Source organism: Callospermophilus lateralis, chromosome 1 (genome assembly GCF_048772815.1).
Source record: "Callospermophilus lateralis isolate mCalLat2 chromosome 1, mCalLat2.hap1, whole genome shotgun sequence".
Taxonomy (NCBI): Eukaryota; Metazoa; Chordata; class Mammalia; order Rodentia; family Sciuridae; genus Callospermophilus; species Callospermophilus lateralis.
Window position 1 is genome coordinate 222,557,781 of NC_135305.1, and position 18,123 is coordinate 222,575,903.

The following is an 18,123-nucleotide window of genomic DNA, read 5'->3' on the forward strand; positions in this document are numbered from 1 at the left end:
CACCGCCGCGCGGGTCCCGCGAGTGGGGCTTCCACTGGCCTCCTGCTCGGGGCGGAGATACGACCTGGCGGTTTAAGGAAGAGGGTTTCTTTCCCAGGTCCGCAGAGCAAAGTTCCTGGGTTCCACCCTCACCCTGGACCCACGTGGCCCCTCCCTAGGTCCCTTCCCACCTACTTGGCTGGTTTCAGGCTGCAAGTCCTGGGGCTGTTACTTCCCCTCTGGGGGCCTCCTGGGTTTCCCCTTGAAGCCAAATTATTATTACAAAAGCCAATTCAACCCGTTTGGGTGTTGAAAGGCGCTTTTAATATGTTGTGCGAAAAAGCAATAAAGTGTGTGTTGGGGGAGGCGAGGCTTTGAAGTCAGAACAGACCGGGTAAATTCAGGCAGGCCAGCGGTAGTTTCCTGCCTGTAAGGTAGTGGTGGTTATAATAACAATAATAACAAGAAATAAGGCTAATGACAACGGGATTACACGTTAGCAGAGAGGCCAACGGACCCTCGCGCAGATCCAGTCACTGGACAAGCGCTCACTGAATGCGGGTGTCCACATTTTCCCTCCCAGGGGATGCGGAAGGGGAAACTGAGGTTTGGAGTCACCTCCGTCCCGCCGCTGATCCGCAACCGGTAGCTGATCGCACCCAGCCAGCCCTTCCCGGGCGCCTACTGTATGCAGCTGGAGGCCGGCTGGGCCGGGTCACGCTGTTCTCACCGCTCGTCCCCTCCTCGCCCTCCCCCTCCTCCGCCGGACCTCTCCCACGACCGGGAGGAAGTGGGAGAAATGGACAGGGAAAAAAAGTTGGGCTGAGCCAACGCCTCCCCACTCCCCACCTCCGTCCCCCGCAAGCCACGCAGATCTTTGCGGGAGCTGCCCGCACGACCCAGGCGTCCCGGGCCTGGCTCCCCGTCCCGCCCAGGGGCCCGCAGTTGGGTGGGGGAACTCGGGAAGCCGGGAAAACACCCGCCCTCCCCGCCCCTCGCCAACCCCTTCCCCCGCTACGCCCCTGGCGCAGCGGGTGGAGGCGACTCCTTTATATAATCGCAGGAGGGCAGGTTGGCTGTTTCATTGAGGGACCCGGGAGCCCAGCGCACCCGCGCTGTCATTGGAAAGCCCGCCCCCGAATCTTTTGCGCCGGCTGGGCAAATTGAGGCCTCGGGAGGGCAGGCGCCCGGTCCCGAGGGTCCCCACCCGCTCCCGCGCCGCCCACCCCCAGCTGCCGGGGCAGCGCGACCCACGCCCGCGTAGGTCCTCGCAGTGCGCACAGCGCTCCCCGCCCCCGCTGCCATCCTGCCACGCCCCAGGCGTCGGGGGCAAAGCCCGAGCCCCCCCGCACCCCGCCCTGCGCAGAGGCTGGGGGCCTGTTTATCTGGAGGCCCCCACCCCCTGCACCCGGGGGGCCGCTCCCCCCGCGCCCCGGGGAGCTCTGGAGCCAGATAAGCTGGCAAGCTGGCACTGCGCCGCGCAGCGGGGCGGAGAGGTCAAAGGAGGGGGGGGCGCGCCTGGGCGGGCCGGACCCCCCCAACTTGCCAAAACCTAATAACAGCCCGGTCTCCCCGGCGCAGCGGGCGAAGCCCCACGGGAGGGCAGGGACGTGGCAAGAGCCGACCTGCCGAGCCTGTTCTGGCCTCCGAGGCCGGGCTGGGGGGGCAGGCTGGGCGTGGGGGGGCCGGCGGCTGCGGCACCTTTAAGACAAGGGAGGACCCCTCTTGCCCTCGGAGAAACCAGGAAGGGAGTCGCGAGCATCATACGGGGCTTTGGCTGTACTGTACAGTTACTGTAGGGGCAGTGACGCCGCCGCCGCCGCCGCCGGAGCGAGGAGCGACGCGGGCAGCGCGAGCGAGGGCAGCGCGAGTGCCGCGGACCCGGGAGGCCAGCGGCCGAGGGCGCCCAGTCCCGACTCCGGGCCCCGGCCCCGCGCGCCCCGGCCCGGCCCCGGCCCGGCCCCGCGAGGTAAGTCAGCGCCCGGCGAGGCCCGGGACACGGGGTGCAGGGCGGGGACGGGCCGGGGGCGCTGCGCCCACTCTGCGCTCTGGGCCACGGGAGATCCGGGGACGTCCCCTAAGTTTCAGAGGAGGGGGAGCTTGGCAGCAGCCAGGAGGCTGGAGGCGCCCATGATCCCAAGAGCGGGGAGGGGGCGCCGCCCGGTAGAGGGGATTGGGGGCGAAGTGCATGGGCTTGTGCGCCAGACCCCCCCCCCCAACCGTGCATGGCTTCTCGGGGCTCCCGGGCGCGCGGGGAGCGGGGGAGGGGAAGCGGGGCTGCACTGAGGGTGGGGGGAGACGGCGTGGGGTGATAGGGGGGCGCGTCGCGTGCTAACTTTGCAGCCGTGTACTGGGGGCGCTCTCGCCCCCCGGGGGGCCTATTCGGTGCTGCGTGCATACGTTGGAGTTGGCCAGGATGGAGCTCCATGGGGGATGGGGGGGAGGGGGCTGAAAAAACAGGGAGGGGGGCTTTGCAAAGGAGAGGGAAGGGGTGGGGTGGGCGGGCGCGGCCGCTGGGCCCTCTGGGCGTCGTAGTTCCCCAGTCCCTCACTGTCCGCAGGTGGCAAGCGGCGCGCACTGCAAGTCCCAGGGTTCTGCGCGCCAGCGGCCCGCGGCGGCACACGGGGAGGGGCGGTGCGGAGGAGGGGCGGTGAACGGCGGGCCGGAGAACCAATGGGCGCTCACGGTGGCGCGACGCGGGGCGGGGTCCGGACGGGGCGGGGCGTGCGGGCTGCCTCGCCAGGGGCCGGTGGCGGTCCCAGCTTCCGGCTGCGCGGCCGCGGCCGCCCCCTCCTCGCCCGCCAGCCCCTCCCGCCTGTTGTGTAACTAGTGCCCAGCCCCCTCCCTGCGGCCCCCCGCCGGGCACCGGCCCCTCCCGGAGGGCGCTCCCCGGGGAGGGCGGCGGCCGGCGGCCGTGAGGCGCAGGCGAGCCCGGGGATGCGCGGCCTGGCGCTGGCCGGCCGGGCGCGGGGGAGGCGGGCGGGCGGGCCCAGATCCGGGGTAATTTGCATCGCCCTCCCCCCAGCCCGGGTGGGGATTGGCCGCCGGCGGCGGGGGGTGGCGCGGGGCCAGGCGCACTGCCGCCTCCCGGGCCTCGGGGAGTCAGCCCAGCCGCAGCCGCCGCCGCCGCCGGGGCCGGGCCCCTCGCGCTGCCCGGGAAGGAGGTAGGAGCGCGCGCGGGCCCGGGCCTGGGGGCCGCGGCGGGGTGGAGGCCCTTCGAGCGCCCCGCCTGGTCCTCGCGCCGCGCGCCCCGGCCCGCGGAGGACAGCCCCGGCCCCCGGAGCGCGTGACCCCGTCTCCTCCGGCCGGACCCCCCCTCCCCTTGACGCCAGCACCACGTGCGAGCTCGGCGCCGGGGCAGGAGGGGCGAGCGAGTGCGATCGGCCCCCTCCCTCTCCCGGCCCCTTCGCGGCCCCTTCCCGGCCTGGGGTTGCGAGCCTGGCAGGGGGCTCAGCCGAGCTCCGCAGCCGGTGCGGTCCCCGGGGCCGGGCCTCTGCGGGGCCTGCGAGGCACGGCCTGCCCGCGCTGGCCAACAGGGCCGCAGCAGGACGCTGCTATCCAAGCAGGCCCAGGCACCCAGTCGGCTCCTATTAATTGCTGGCGGAATGCAGCCACGAGTTGGCGGGGAGGCAAGCAGCTCCCCTCTCCCCCTCGCCAGTCGGCGGAAGTCAGAGGTGTGGATACCCCTTCCCGCAGAGGGGCCCACCAGGGTCACCCATGGGTGGCGGGTGGCTTGCCCGCCACCCCCTCCTCCTCCCTGCCAGCTGCCTCCCGGAGCCGGCTGGAGAGGGCGTCCGGGATTCCATGTCAGCCCCCCCACCCCCGACAGGGCCAGGGCGTAACCCTGAGTGTGCCGCTCCCACACTGGGGGGGCCTCCCCGCCACCAGCCGGTCACTTCCTATTGGCAGGCCTGGCCTGGGAGAGGTCCCTGGAGCCCAGGCTGGGGCAGGGGCCCAGGTCCGGCCTCCGCCACTGCTGCCTGCCGGTGTAGGGCTCCAGGCAGGGACCATTTCCCCTGAGGGCCACCCCCGAGGGGCCCTGCAGTGCTGGGCCTGGCTGGGCCTGGCACCCAAGGCTGGGCTCGGGGCTCTGTTTACCGCCAGCCATCGCTGTGGAGACGAGCCTGGGGGAGGGGGTAGAGCCGCAGCGGGGAAAGCCAAGCCTCACCAAGGAAAGAGGAGCCAACGGGGACACTGAAATTTTAATTCGTGGGTCACTTGGGGGGTATTTATTATTCAGTTCTGATTGGCTGTGTGGTGGCCAGTCAGCACCCTGGCCGGGGCTGGGAACCGCGCAACTCTTGGCAGAGGGAGGAAGAGCCGATGTTGGGGTGCTGATGGCCCTTGCTCCTTGGGGAGACTTGAGGCTGGTGGAGGCAGGTGGCCCAGGCCCAGCAGGGAGGGGTCCTTAGGCTTTGGCCCGTCCTGGTTGGTTTTGGTCTGTTCTGTTCTTTGAGGCCATCTGATGTGTGGCTGGATTGACCTGGTCGCCGTCCCTGCTGCTATAGGAGGAAACTGAGGTCCAGAGGGGAGGCAGCACCTGAACTGGGGCAGAGGATGTGGAGGCGCAGGGAGACCTAGAGCAGCCCAAGGTCACCCAGCCAGTGCTGGGTCTGACCCTTTTGGTTCTGTTTCCCAGCATGGGGCCTTTCCCAAGTGTCTCTAGCCCCTGTGTCACAACCGGCACCTGCTCACCTGTGTCTCCCAGTGTGAGAGAGGTTGAAGGTAGAGCCCTGACTACTGTCACCACAGCTTCGCCCAAGGATGACATTGAGGCTCAGAGAGGACCATTGAGGTTCCAGTCCTCCTGCCTGCCAGTCTCCTATGGTAGACACTTTTAAGTGTGACATGTGCACAGGGGACCCCTCCCTACCCCTGCTTAGCTGTAGCACTCCAATCGCACACTTTGACCTGTGAGGCGGACAGGGCTCTGGATTTTGAGGTTTGTACCAGAGGCAACCCAAGTCGCTGCTCTAGAGCAGAACTCCTGGCCAGGCCTGTAAGGCAGACTGGCTGTGCAGGGGGTGGTCTGGGAATGGAATGCTGGCCCACTTGTTCTGTGACCTTGGACAGGCCCCCAGGCCCCTGGTTGTCCTGTGACAGTAGCATTGTCTTAGGGTTCCAAGTGGTGTCTGCAGGTCCCTCTGACCTCCCCTTACCCCTTGTGGAGGAAGCAGCTGGGTCTGCTTAGGGCACCTAGGGATCTGCTGGGTATTGGGAGTGGGCTTTGGCCACCAGAGACACCCTCAGTACCCTCTAAGAGTTACCTTGGGCCACGCGCACCTGATAGACCAGAACTGCCTTCCGGTGGCCCTGGAGAGCAGGCTGTGCAGGATGGTCCTGACCCCACCCAGGCTGGTCCCTTGCTCTCTGCCTGCCTTAGCGACCCGTCAGTGGGACAGGGAGAGCATCCTCACCCCGGGTGTCGTCCTATGCAGGAGCAAATGCTGAGCAACTGCTGCCCTGTGTCAGGGCCTTGGGGAGCCCCCCTCCCCCGGTGCTGGACTGGAGGGGTTAGACTTGGCACCCTGAGTTGGCGGGTGTCAGCTGTCCTCCAGCCCTGTCCCCAGGCCCTGGGTGACCTCTCTCTTCTCTGTGCTATTGCAGGATCTCTGAGGGGCCTGAGAAGAGGCCAGACTGAGTCTTTGGCCTCAGGGTGTGTGGGGGGCTTATGCCATGGTGGTATCTGAGGCTGTGTTGGAGGAAGGGAAATAAGGAGACCTGAGAGGACTAGTTAGGCAGGACTAGTCAGTTAGATGGCCTGTGTTCAAATTCCAGCTTTGCTGTGTGACCCTGGGCAAGTCCCTTTCTCTCTCTGTGCCTGTTTTCTACTTGCAAAATGGGGCAGTAATTGCAGACCCTCCCTCCTGGGGTGGTGAGGGTCGACCTGTACAGGACTCTGTTGAGAGGCCCACAAGACCCGAATTCAGGGCCCCGTGGCACAGGAGGTGCCCTGCAGAGAATCTGGCACTCATGAGGCCTGTGGACAAAGGCCCAGCCCCTCCATCTGTCCCCCCAGCGGGCTGTGGACAGCCATGGCCACTCGTTGGAAGCGTCCCACCCACGCCTTTCTGGTTTGACTGGAAAACAAGGGCCAGTACCACCTCATATCAGGATGTCTGGCAGGAGGGCTCTGTCCGGATCCTGCAGGCAGGCCACTGGGCGCCAGGGTCCCTTCACCCCGGGCTTCCAGGCTGGGTGGGGTGCTGCAGATGGCCCAGGTGTCAGGCGGGTGTGCCTCCAGGAGAGGTGGAGCAGTGGAGAAGAGCAGGTCCTTCCAGGTCACTCTGGCCACTCTTGGGCATCTTGGGTAGCAGGTGCAGGCAGCCTCGGGCAGGACGAGGTGGACAGAGCTGGGATTCTAGGAGTCAGGTCCTGCTTACCCCTGGTGACAGGAAGCTCATTCCCTCCCCACCTCCATTGTGGACGGCCAGTTTCCTGACGCTGTCTCAGAACCAGCCTCTGGACTCGGCTTCTGGCCTGTGACTACACTGAGTGTGGAACAGGGTGGGCTGCAGCCCCACCCAGGACTGAGGGGTCACCTGGGGTCCCCAGGGCCTCCTTGTCTCCATCCCTACCCACACCCACACACTTCCCACCAGGCAGCTGCTTTCCTTCCTCTGTCCCTTTAAGGCCTGGGCAGGAAGCCCCTCCCCATTTAGGGCAATAAATGGACATGTAAAATGGCCGAGGGCCTGCCTGCTCCCTGCCTGGCCTGGGGGAGGCCTGCCTGCCTGTGAGGGCAGGAGGACAGGTGGGCAGGGGGCCGGCTGGCGGTGGTCTGGCTGTTGGTGCCCCTTGATCAGGACCCTGCATTCCTGTCCCATGAAGCCGGGGCCAGGTCTGGGCGGGGTAACCCTCTGGACCAACCTTGCCACACAGGCTTCCTGACTGGGAGGGCAGGGGCTGCTGGGCTGCTGGGCGGGGACTGGCAGCCACACCTGCCTGCCGACTTGCTGTGTGACCTTGGGCTGCTGCCCACCCTCTCTGGGTCTGGTTGTGCCCTCTGGTTTCCCACTCAGGCTCTCCCACCCTCTTCCTCGGCCAGCAGCAGGGTGACGTTGTGGGTTGACGGCCTGGTGGCCGGCCTTCTGGGCCCCGTGTGGTGTGCACCGGGTCCTCAGGCAGACTTGCCCACGGACGTGTGTGGGGCCCTGTCCTGTGCTCCCTGGCTGTAAAGGGGCCCTTAATACTGCCGTCGCCCCCTCCCCGGAGACTGAGGCTCTGAGAGTGGTGCCTCTTGTTCAAGGTCAGGTGGTTGCAGGGGGTCGACCTGAACCTGCTGACCCTCCCCTTGACTGGCCTCCTTTTCCCTCCCTGAGCTCCACTACCCCGGAAGTGCCCTTCAGGAAGGCAGCTGATGGCGATCACCTGCTCAGCCCCCCGCCCCCCCCCCCCCCCCCCGGCCCCTTCCTGAGCAGCGTGGGGGGGGGTGCCCCCACCCCAGCCTGCCGTGTGACCTTGGGGGGCAAGCCCCTTCCTGCCGCCCTGCCCCGTTTTGCTCAGCCTGTTCCCTGGTGATCTGGGGTCCTTCCTAGGTGACCCCACTGCCCCTGTCCTCAGCAGGGTCCGTCACCCCAGCTTCTTGGGGTTGGGGACGGAGCGGAGGCGCTGCGTAGTTCCTCCAGGTAGAGGGCGCAGGGAGGGCTCCCAGGCAGCCTGGATCCCTGCCTCCGCACCAGAAGCCGGGTGACCCAGGTTGGAGGGGTGGGCGGGGCCGGGTGCTGTGGCCCTACTGTGTGCCCCTTGAGGAGGCCAGGCTGGGGAGCCAGGTGTGGCTCCAGTCCTGGAGGGGCCTGCTGGGGCACCCCAGAAACCCCACAGGGACCTGGGGGAGGAGCTGCTATGACTGGTGGCCCCGAGGGTGGGTCTGGGCCAGTGTGGGGTGGGCTTCCTGGGGAGAAGGCATGGCACCTACTCTGTCGGGTGACAGCTGGGTCACCTACATGGAGGGGAACCCTAGACCCCCAGGGAGGAGTGGCAGGTGCAGAGGGTCGGGGGCGCGCAGGTGCTTGGTTCCTGGGAACCCAGGGCTTGGGCTGGGCCCTCAATTTCCTCCCGCTTCAAAGCAGGGTCTTGGGCCTCGTTCTCAGGGAGAGGCCCCCAGAGGCCCAGGGGGGGGGGTGGCCCGGGGTGTGGCGGCAGGTGGTTGGTGTTCCTGGAGTGGGCGTGGGTCAGGTGTCTGCTCAGCCAGTGTGGACTCCAGGGCCGGGGCGCCTGGGGTTCTGGGCTGGGGCCAGCCCCTGTGGCCAGCCTTGCCGGGCGCCCTTGGCTAGGACTCTGGTCTTCTCTGAGTCTTGGTTTCCTCCTCTGTTGAGTGAGGGCCTGGGCACCCGGGGTGAGATGGTCTCTGGTGACATCTGGGAGGGAGAGGGCAGAGGCACGGACCCTCTGGCCCAGCTAGGCCCCATGGTGGCCTGGAGTCCGGGCATCTTAGCACTTAAAATAGGGCTGTGGCAGCCCCTGGCCCTCAGAGCCCGGCGCCTGGTGGGACGCCAGGGTGGTTTTGCCGGAGGGGGTGGGGCAGCCACCGCGAGGGCTGAGTCACTTGGACCATTTCGGGTCCCAGCCTTGAGGCCCCTGGAGACACCTCTAAGCCATTCCCGAGGGGACCCCAGGTCACCTGAGGGGAGAGCGGACCAGAGTGGCCATCTTGGGGCGTTGGTGGCCTGGGTCAGAGGTCCCGTCCCTCCCATGTTGGGCGGGGAGGGCTAGGGCTGTCTGATCCAGAGCCCCATCTGCCCACACGCTGCCCGAGGCCCGGGGCCAGACGGCAGATGGTGGCAGGGGGTGGAAGCCACCGGAGGGGGCTCCTGGGAGGCTTCCCGCCACGCAGCGTGTAGGGTCGCCCCAGCCCCCCGCTCCCAGCAGCCATCGAGCCTCCCCCCAGGCCAGGGACGGGGAGTGAGCAGCTGGTGCAGAGGGAAAGGGTGGGCGGGTGGCCGAGGGGCCGCGAGTCCCAGGAAGCGTGCAGCCGCACAAAGGCCTCTTGTGGCCCTGGCTGGACCCTGCGCCAAGGGCCACCCTTGGGGGGAGAGGGGCTGTGGCTTTGGGTTTTGCTGGGCCAGCTCTGGGCCTCACTTGCTGGCCTCACCAGGTTCACAGGGGTAAGGGCTGGGCCGGGCCGCAGGGCTGGGAGATAGGGTGGGGGTCTTGGTCCTCAGGAGCCTGGGGAAGAGCCTCTTGGCCCTGTCCTCGGGGTGACATCCAGGGGTCCTGGCCTGGGAGCTGCTGGGCCCAGAGGACCTGGAGGAATGTGGGCTGTGCTGGGTGGCGTGGGGCAGCCAGGCTCCCTGGAGAGGGTGGAGGGTGGGGACAGGAGCCAGAGGGTTGCACAAGTGCCCGAGTGGGCGGGTGAGTCACGGCCCAGGGGAAGGCGGAAGGAGGAGGGGTGGGGAACAGGGGGCGGGACGGATGGTCTCCCCAGGGCCGGCCCCTCCAGAGACCTCTGCCCATTTGACAGATGGGGACAGTGAGGCCCAGGGTATGCCAGGGTCCTCCCCTGGGCTGGACAGCACAGCTGGACAAAAGACCTGCCAGAGCCAGCTGTGGGACTGGTGGTGGACAGAGCCCCCGGCCCCCTGCCACTCCTTAGGGGACGGCCTGGGCGGTGCCTGGTTTTCCCTATTACTCACTGCCAAGGCTGAGCCCGTCCTGGGGGCTCACGAGGCAGGAAGACGGTCCAGCAGTCCCTGGCCCTGCTGCAACAGGGCCCGTCCACGGTGCCCTTGACCCTGTCCGGGGCACAGCCTGGGTGCCAAGTTTTGGCCTCACTCTTGCAGGTCTTGGGGCAGCAGAGAGGCCGTGTTCCTGGGTCTGAGTCCAGACGCGGCCTGCCCTCCCTGGGGTTCCCCGGCTACCTTCTCACTCCCCTGGGGCAGGGTGCGCAGTGGGCTCCGACTCGTGGGAACCCAGCTCGTGCGTGTGTGCCGAGACCTCCGAGCCCCTCGGGCAGGCCTCCTGTCCTCCAGGCTGGGCACAGGTCTGGCCAGCACAGTGTCACGTCGGTGAGACAGCTCAGGAGCCCCGAGAGCCTTTACGCATGGCCAGGGAGACCAGGTGGGGTGAGACCAGGTGCTACCGCTGCGGTCCCAGGACCCCGCTCATGAGCCCCTTCTTCCCTCTGCAGGTCTCACGCGGAAGATGGCCGGCGGCGTGGACGGCCCCATCGGGATCCCGTTCCCCGACCACAGCAGTGACATCCTGAGCGGGCTGAATGAGCAGCGCACGCAGGGCCTGCTGTGCGACGTGGTCATCCTGGTGGAGGGCCGCGAGTTCCCCACGCACCGCTCCGTGCTGGCCGCCTGCAGCCAGTACTTCAAGAAGCTGTTCACGTCGGGCGCCGTGGTGGACCAGCAGAACGTGTACGAGATCGACTTTGTCAGCGCCGAGGCGCTCACCGCGCTCATGGACTTCGCCTACACGGCCACACTCACGGTCAGCACGGCCAACGTGGGCGACATCCTCAGCGCCGCCCGCCTGCTGGAGATCCCGGCCGTGAGCCACGTGTGTGCCGACCTCCTGGACCGGCAGATCCTGGCGGCCGATGCGGGCGCCGACGCGGGGCAGCTGGAGCTGGTGGACCAGGTGGGCCAGCGCAACCTGCTGCGGGCCAAGGAGTACCTGGAGTTCTTCCAGAGCAACCCCATGAACAGCCTGCCCCCCGCCGCCGCCGCCTTCCCCTGGCCGGCCTTCGGAGCCTCCGAGGATGACCTGGATGCCACCAAGGAGGCCGTGGCCGCCGCCGTGGCCGCCGTGGCCGCCGGTGACTGTAACGGCCTGGACTTCTACGGACCAGGTCCCCCGGCCGAGCGGCCCCCGGCAGGAGACGGGGACGAGGGCGACAGCAACCCGGGCCTGTGGCCAGAGCGAGATGAGGACGCCCCCACTGGGGGTCTCTTTCCTCCACCAGCGGCGCCCCCGGCCACCACGCAGAACGGCCACTACAGCCGGGGTGGGGAGGAGGAGGCGGCCTCGCTGTCGGAGGCCGCCCCTGAGCCGGGCGACTCTCCGGGCTTCCTGTCGGGTGCAGCCGAGGGCGAGGACGGGGACGCACCTGATGTGGATGGGCTGGCGGCCAGCACGCTGCTGCAGCAGATGATGTCCTCGGTGGGCCGGACCGGGGACAGCGACGAGGAGTCGCGGGCGGATGACAAGGGTGTCATGGACTACTACCTGAAGTACTTCAGCAGCGCCCACGAGGGGGACGTCTACCCCGCGTGGTCACAGAAGGGGGAGAAGAAGATCCGCGCCAAGGCCTTCCAGAAGTGCCCCATCTGCGAGAAGGTCATCCAGGGCGCCGGCAAGCTGCCACGGCACATCCGCACCCACACGGGCGAGAAGCCCTACGAGTGCAGCATCTGCAAGGTCCGCTTCACCAGGTGAGCCGCCCTGCCCCGCCCCCGCTTTGCACATCCCCCACCTCAGTTGCTCCAGCTTCATCTGGGGGCAGCCCAGGCACCAGACAGATGACCTGGTCAGACAGATAGCATGAGCCAAGCATGGTGGCTACTCCTGTCTGCCCAGCGGCCTAGGGAGGCTGAGGCAGGAGGATCCCCAGTCTGAGGCCGGTTTGAGCGACTTAGCAAGGCTCTGCCTCAAAGCCAAGTGAGAGGGCCTGGGTGCGGCCTGCAGCAGCACACCCCAGGCGCGGACCTGACCGGCTCTCTCTTCTGTTTGGGGTGGCCCTTCTCTGTGGAAGGAGGGCTCCCTGACTCTGCCTTGGGAGGATGGGCTGCTCTTGGGGAGTGAGCTGTCTGTAGAGCGGGTAACCATCTTCATTTGGCCCACTTTTGTCAGGCACTTTCTGTATGCAGCCCTGATCAGGCCCAAGGGTGCACAGTGTGGAGCAGGCACAGTCCCTGTGGGGCAGCCAGGGCAGCGGGCGGACTGAGGCATGAACACCAAGACTCACGGGGCACAGGGAGGAGCCCTGGAAATGGGGGTCAGGCAGAGACAGCCAGTGCAAAGGGCCTGCGGCTGACTTGGTATGGACAGCCAGGGGCTCAGTCCTCAGGGGTGGAGCTCAAGGCCAGGCTGGGGGCAGGTTGCTGGGGGCAGTCTTGGAGTTCAGAGGTGGCCGGCCAGGCTGTGTGGAACCAAGGCAGACCAGACCAGTGGGGGTGGTAGGGCTGGCAGGCAGGGGCCCGGCCAGGCAGGGTGACTCAGCGTCACCCCCTGCCCCCCACCCGCCGTGGGGTTCCCCCTGCCACGCCTACCAAGGCAAAGAAAGAGGCCATTGTCCCAGCTTCCCAGCCCCACCCCATTGGGACAGGAACCCAGGCTGACCCCTCCCCAGCACCCTTGGCCCCCTCCCCAGCAGGCCAGGAGAGGCGGGTGGGGCCCAGTCTGCAGTGCCAGGTGGGGGCAGAGGGCACCGCTGAGGCAGCCCAGCTCCCGCTCTGTGAGCCCGTCCTCCTCAGGCAGGGGTCCTGAGGTGGCTGTGAGCTCTGTCCAGGGGTTTCTGAGCTCCACAGAGGCCAAGGGCCTGCCTCCCACTCAGGTGGTCATCATACCGGGCTGGTGTCCGACCCACCCCCGGGCCCAGGGCTCTCAAGGCCAGGCTGTCTCAGTCTGTCCTGCCTCCACTGGGGCCGATCCCAGCTGAGTGTAGGGAAACTGAGGCACCAGCAGGTCCCCGTGAGGCCCCTCCCCCTCGCTCAGCTGGCTTCCGCTTTATCCCCCTCCCCAGGGCCCCGGGTCCTCCCACCCAGGCCTGGGAGCCCAGGGGCCCCTCTGAGTCAGAGCAGAGCGTTGAGTAAGCAGGGCCTGTGGCAGCCGGGCTATAATTACCCAGGCCGGGGCTCGGGGTGATGAAACTGGGCTGCCTCCACCCCCACCCTGCCTCTGCTCGGCCCCTGGCCCGCTGTGCAATCCTGGGCACGTCACTTCCCCTCTCTGAGCCTCCCAGCTTAAGTCGGGCTCTGTGTAGTGCTGTGCCCTCTGGGCCTCAAGCCTGCGCCAGGGCTGGGCAGGGCACCTGGGAGACTGCACCTGGGTGGGGGGGGGGTTGTGGACAGATGGGAGCGGCCTGATGCCTGAGGACTGGCAACACAGGTGGGCTGAGTCCTGCTGGCTCCAGGGGCTGCAGAAATGGCAAGGGAAAGGAGTGTGGCGTAGGGACCGGTCCTGACCTCTGGGGCAGCCGAGAGCCACAGGTGGTTGGAGCAAGCAGCGGCCCAGGTCTGCAGGCAGTGCCAGGGGAAGGTCTTGGGCCTGGAGGAGCGGGACCTTGGGGGCTGGGAGAGGCAGAGGGGCAGGCAGGGGACATCCACAGGAGGCCTTGAGGGATGAGTAGGAGTCCGGACTGCGCAGCCCCGTGTGCCGGCCCTCTAGGGTGGAGCAGGGGGGAGGTCTCTGGGCCATTGTCACCTCAGGTCTATGTGGGGACCAGCTTTGGGCTGAGATGGGTCCTCGTTGCTCACTGGGGCGTGTGGCACTGGGAGAGGCCCTGGGGTCACACTTGGTCCCCGCTGTCCCTGCTCCCAGCCCCACATGGAGTGCGGGATGGTGATGGCGAGGGAGCCTGGCTGGCGAGGTGCCCCTGGCAGTGAGGACTGGGCATGCAGAGGCCCCGGGAGGGCCGGGGAGTGACAGCCAGGGTGCCCAGGTGCCAGAGAGTTGGGAGAGTGGCAGGGCCTGGCTGTCTAGGTGGGGCCTTAGTTATGCAGGGACCAGCCGCCCCTGTGTGTCCAGGACTGAGGGATTTCTTGGGATGCAGGACTTTTGAGTACTTTGGGTCCCCTGTCTGTCACCAGTGCCCAGGGGGTGGCAACGGGAGGGCAGGGCCACCCTGCTCACTGTGCTGTTTTCGGCTCCTGTGGGGTGAATGCAGCCGCCACTCGCGCCCCCCCCCCACTAGGGCCTCCTTGCCCCCCCCAGCAGCAGGGAGGAGGTCCCGCTCCAGCCCCCGGCGCCGCTGGCCTCACAGACAGCCCTGCAGATCCGCTTCTCCTGCTTCGCTGGGGCCTGTCCTCACTTGGGTGTGGGCATCTCAGGGAGCTGGTCATTCAGGGGGTGTGGCCGGCCTTCCCAGCGGGGGGCCGTGGTGCGGGTTCGGGTGGGTGGGTGGGTGGAGCGGCCGCTGACCTGCCTCGCGCCCGCCCGCCCGCCCGCAGGCAGGACAAGCTCAAGGTGCACATGCGGAAGCACACGGGGGAGAAGCCGTACCTGTGCCAGCAGTGCGGCGCCGCCTTCGCGCACAACTACGACCTCAAGAACCACATGCGCGTGCACACGGGGCTGCGGCCCTACCAGTGCGACAGCTGCTGCAAGACCTTCGTGCGCTCCGACCACCTGCACAGGCACCTCAAGAAGGACGGCTGCAACGGCGTCCCCTCGCGCCGAGGCCGCAAGCCCCGCGTGCGGGGCGGCCCCGAGCCCCCGGCCCCCGGGCCCGCCGCGCCCCCCGGCGCCCCCGCTGCGCCCGGCTCCCCTGACGCCCGGCGCAACGGCCAGGAGAAGCACTTTAAGGACCAGGACGAGGACGAGGACGAGGCCAGCCCCGACAGCTCGGGCCGGTTGAATGTAGCGGGCGCTGGCGGTGGAGACGACAGCGGAGGCGGCCCCGGGGCCACCACCGACGGTAACTTCACAGCTGGACTCGCCTAAAACCAAAAAAGAGAACGAACCGCGGACCCCGACCCCCACGCAGAACCCCTCCAGACACGCGGGCCGCCCGCCGGCCAGCTTCGCCTCCCTCCGACCCCACCCGCCGGCCGCGGGGCACCCACCTGGCCCTTGGCGGGGGGGGGCCGCTGGCTCTGGCCAGGCGGGCGGCGAGCTGGGGCCGGGCCAGCTGTCCTCTGCCCCCCGCGCGGGGCTCTAGCGTCTTTCAGACGAGACCTTAAATGATTTCTGTCTGCTCTGAGCGGACATTAAATGGCCCGTCCCTCCCCACCCTCCTTCCTCAGGGCACTTACCAAGGGGGGACTCCCCCTCGCTGTCCCCAGCGCCCCTGCCTCCCACCCCGCCTGTGGCCTCGCAGCTCCGCACGTCCTGGCCTCGAGACTCGGATCTATTTATTTCCAGGCCTGGGGCGGGGTGCCTGGAGCTCCCGGCCTCTGCCACCTTCCTTTAGGCTCAGAGCCGGTGGCCCTTGGGACCACCCCTCGGGGACCGCCCCAGGCCCCCAGAACCCCATGTTTGGAGATTCAAAACTTGTCTCGACCCTGTGCCCCCCCCTTCTCCCAAGTTTTTAAAGCACTTTTTAGATTTTTCTTTTCCTCCTTAAAAACAAAATTTATATATAGATATATATAGACATATATATATATATAATATACTTTCCTCAGAGGAGCGGGCAGCGGCACGGGCGCTGAGAGCCGAGGGAGCCAGGGCCTCCTAAGGCGGGCACCGGGAGCAAGGGCAGGGAAGGGGTTCCAGTGTCACAAAAGCAATAAAAACCCAAGATTTTACAAAACGGAGAGGAAGAAAGAAAGAAAAAGGCCACCAACCACATTTAGAAGTCTTGGCACTTTGTAACAGAACGGGTACTTTATCTTAACTCTTAATTTAAAAACATGTTTACAAGTTGCAACCAACTTCTATGAAAAGTTGAAAAGAAAAAGAGAGAGAGAGAGAGAGAGAGAGAGAGAGAAATTCCTAAAACTCAATTTATTTTTGTACAAAATAATAAAATAAAAAACCCACCGCAAACGTAGAATCCACGTCTGTTCCCCAAGGCTGAGGGGGGTGGTCAGGAAGCCATCGGAAGGGACCAGAGACCCCCCCAGGTGTCTGCCCGCTAAAGGGGGTCCACGCTGAGGGCAGGCTGTGGGCCTGGGTCCTGCGGCTCTGCCTGCCTCCTGCTCTGCCCACTTCCGGTCTTGGTTGGGAGATGTCTCTGCAGCCATATGGTGGCCATCTCTGTCCTGGGCACCCACTTCACTTACTCCCTAGCTCAGGGACGGCCCGAGAGAGGGCTGGCCTTCCAACCAGCCAGACTAACCGGTCCCCCAGCCCCATGTCCCTCCCACCCCCCAGGACCTGCCCTCCAACAGGGCTGCCCTGCTGCGGGGGTCCCTGCTCCAGGGCCTTAGCTTCCCCCCACACCCCCTTTTTACTCAAAGGCACTGACTGTAACCCGAGGGATGGCACTTGCCTCTCCCCAACCTCGGGCTCCCAAAGGCCCGGTGCAGACCGAGCCGCAGGCCACGGACAGGGCCGGGGTTGGGGAGGGGACGTTGCCAGGTGCCCTCCAACTCCCTCCAGCCCACACAGTCTAGCGGGGCCTGTGCATAGACGCTCCGCAGACCCGAGGCTCCTCCTGTCGATGCCTGATTGGGGCGGAGGGGCGTCCCTGCATCCCCACCCCTCTTGGTGGCCTGGCACCCTGTCTGTGACAACTGTCTCATCCTTTTGTCTTTAAAGGGAAGCTTGTAAGAAGGTGGAATGTTTCATATTGTTTCTACCAGATACTTTTTGTTCCTCCTCACCCTCCAGCCCATCAGCCCCCCAAATGTCTCAGGATCCCCCCTCTGGGCCAGCAGAAGGGGCAGGCCCGGGGCGGGTGGTGCTGGCCTGTTTGCACCCCGATGTCACAGGGCGAGCTGCTCCAGAGAGGACTGTCAAGTCAGGCAGGGCACTTGCACCGGCGTCCCCAGAGAGGCCCCGGGGTGAGTGCCCTTCCACCCCCAGGCCCCTCGCAATAAGACCCACTCAAATCACTGATGTCATCCTGGCCAGCAGAGGCCACCAGATTTGGGGGACAGAGCCCTCGGGACTCTGGCAGGACCAGGCTGCCCGCCAGCCACTCACCCGGAGCCCCTTGGGCATTGCACTGAGCCCCGCCCAGCCCCCCGCTTCGCTGCCCCGCGCCCTCTGCCTTAACGCCACCCGGCCCGGCCGCGGCGTCTGCATGGGCCCAGAGCCGGACCCCCGCCCCCGACTGCGCAATCACATACTGTATATAGACGTGGATCGATTTTATTTTTATTCTTTAAATTAAGGTTGTGATAAAGTGTTGCCAAAGATACTGCTGAATTTTCGCGTTTCAGGAAACGGCGAGGCTGAGGAGGGCGCTGTCTGGGACTCCAGAGGCTTTCCTTCGGTGGTTGGGGTTTTGTTTTTGGTTTTGGTTTTTTTTTTTTTTTTTTTTTTTTGGTTTTTTTTTTAACTGCCTGGTACAAAAAAAAAAGAAAAAGAAAAAGAAAAAAAGAAAAAGTGAAATGTTCTTTCCATCCTCCTGGCGAGGCCGTGTGGGTGCCCGTGTGTGTGAGTGGGGGCCAGCCCCAGCCCAGTCGCTGCTCCTTGCCGCCCTCCCACCCTGCCTTCCCAGATTAGGGGAAAACAGGCAAAAAAAATAAAATAAAAAACCCCATACCCATTGAATGTAGGACGCGGGAGGGTCAGCCTGCGTGTCACCCTGGTGTCCAGAGCTGTCCGCCTGCTTCCCCTCACCATGGGACAGGAGGGTCCCCGGCCTCTTCCCCTTCGGTGGCCAGGGACACGGGGCACTGCTTGTACCCCTGAGTAGTGGTGGGCGCAGCAGCCTGTGGCCGTGCTGCGGCCCAGGTCCAAGTCAGGCCCAGGATGGGGGCAGCGTGGGCCACCGGGACTATAGGAGGTGGGACAGACCGAAAGGAAAAACAGAAAAAAAAAAAAAAAAAAGAAAAATGTAAAAACCAAAAAAAAAAAAAAAAAGAAAGCAAAAATCCTATTTTTTGAGAAAGAAAGATATTTATATTTGCAGTTTTATTTTAAAAAGTTATTTAAGCTGAGGAAGCAGCTCCCCAGAGGTGGGGGTGGCTGGCACAGGACGGGTCAGGTGGGGCCCGGCCCCGGGGCCGGATCTCAGTTGAGCTCACACTAACCCTAGATCTATGCGGGGCAGCAGGTGGGCGGGCAGGCAGGACTGCCCAGGCCCCTGGCCCAGACACGAGGTGCCTTGGACACGGGGGCCAGGCCTGTGAGTGGGGCAGGGCGGTGCCCGCTGGCTACAGAGCACAGCAGACATTCCATAGACTGTATTTGAGAGTCTTTATAAGTGTGGGAGATTTAAAAAAAAATTGATAAAAATGCACTTTTGGGGGGTGGGGGGAAAGCTTTAAAGTAAGAAAAAAAAAAACAAAAAGGCAAAAGATGATGAAAAACCAGAAAAAAAATCATTTTTCTTGTACATAAAACAACCACTAAACGCAGCCT

At 65.6% G+C, this 18,123-nt stretch overlaps 1 protein-coding gene across 3 annotated transcripts; it reads left to right on the plus strand.

The window, feature by feature from the left end:
• The first annotated feature begins 1,380 nt into the window (after nucleotides 1–1,380).
• On the plus strand, nucleotides 1,381–17,785 carry Zbtb7a (zinc finger and BTB domain containing 7A). Of its 3 annotated transcripts, XR_013155520.1 has the most exons (4): nucleotides 3,016–3,143; nucleotides 10,109–11,360; nucleotides 14,097–15,009; nucleotides 15,106–17,785. XR_013155520.1 is itself a non-coding variant. In XM_077109653.1 (3 exons), the coding sequence occupies exons 2-3, from the start codon at nucleotides 10,123–10,125 to the stop codon at nucleotides 14,587–14,589; spliced, it is 1,731 nt and encodes a 576-aa protein (XP_076965768.1). In that variant the 5' UTR covers nucleotides 1,381–1,948; nucleotides 10,109–10,122; the 3' UTR covers nucleotides 14,590–17,785. The 3 variants fall into 3 exon arrangements, 2 of the variants coding, with proteins under 2 accessions (XP_076965768.1, XP_076965767.1); XM_077109653.1 differs by lacking the exon at nucleotides 3,016–3,143 and adding an exon at nucleotides 1,381–1,948 and having other exon boundaries at nucleotides 14,097–17,785; XM_077109652.1 differs by having other exon boundaries at nucleotides 14,097–17,785.
• The last annotated feature ends 338 nt before the right edge of the window (nucleotides 17,786–18,123 follow it).

What these genes read in the sequence shown, in the direction of transcription:
- Zbtb7a (XM_077109653.1), top strand. Translation starts at nt 10,123, where the DNA reads ATGGCCGGCGGCGTGGACGGCCCCATCGGGATCCCGTTCCCCGACCAC. An exon ending in TGCAAGGTCCGCTTCACCAG is followed by an intron (nt 11,361 to 14,096) that starts GTGAGCCGCCCT and finishes GCCCGCCCGCAG; the next exon opens with GCAGGACAAGCTCAAGGTGC.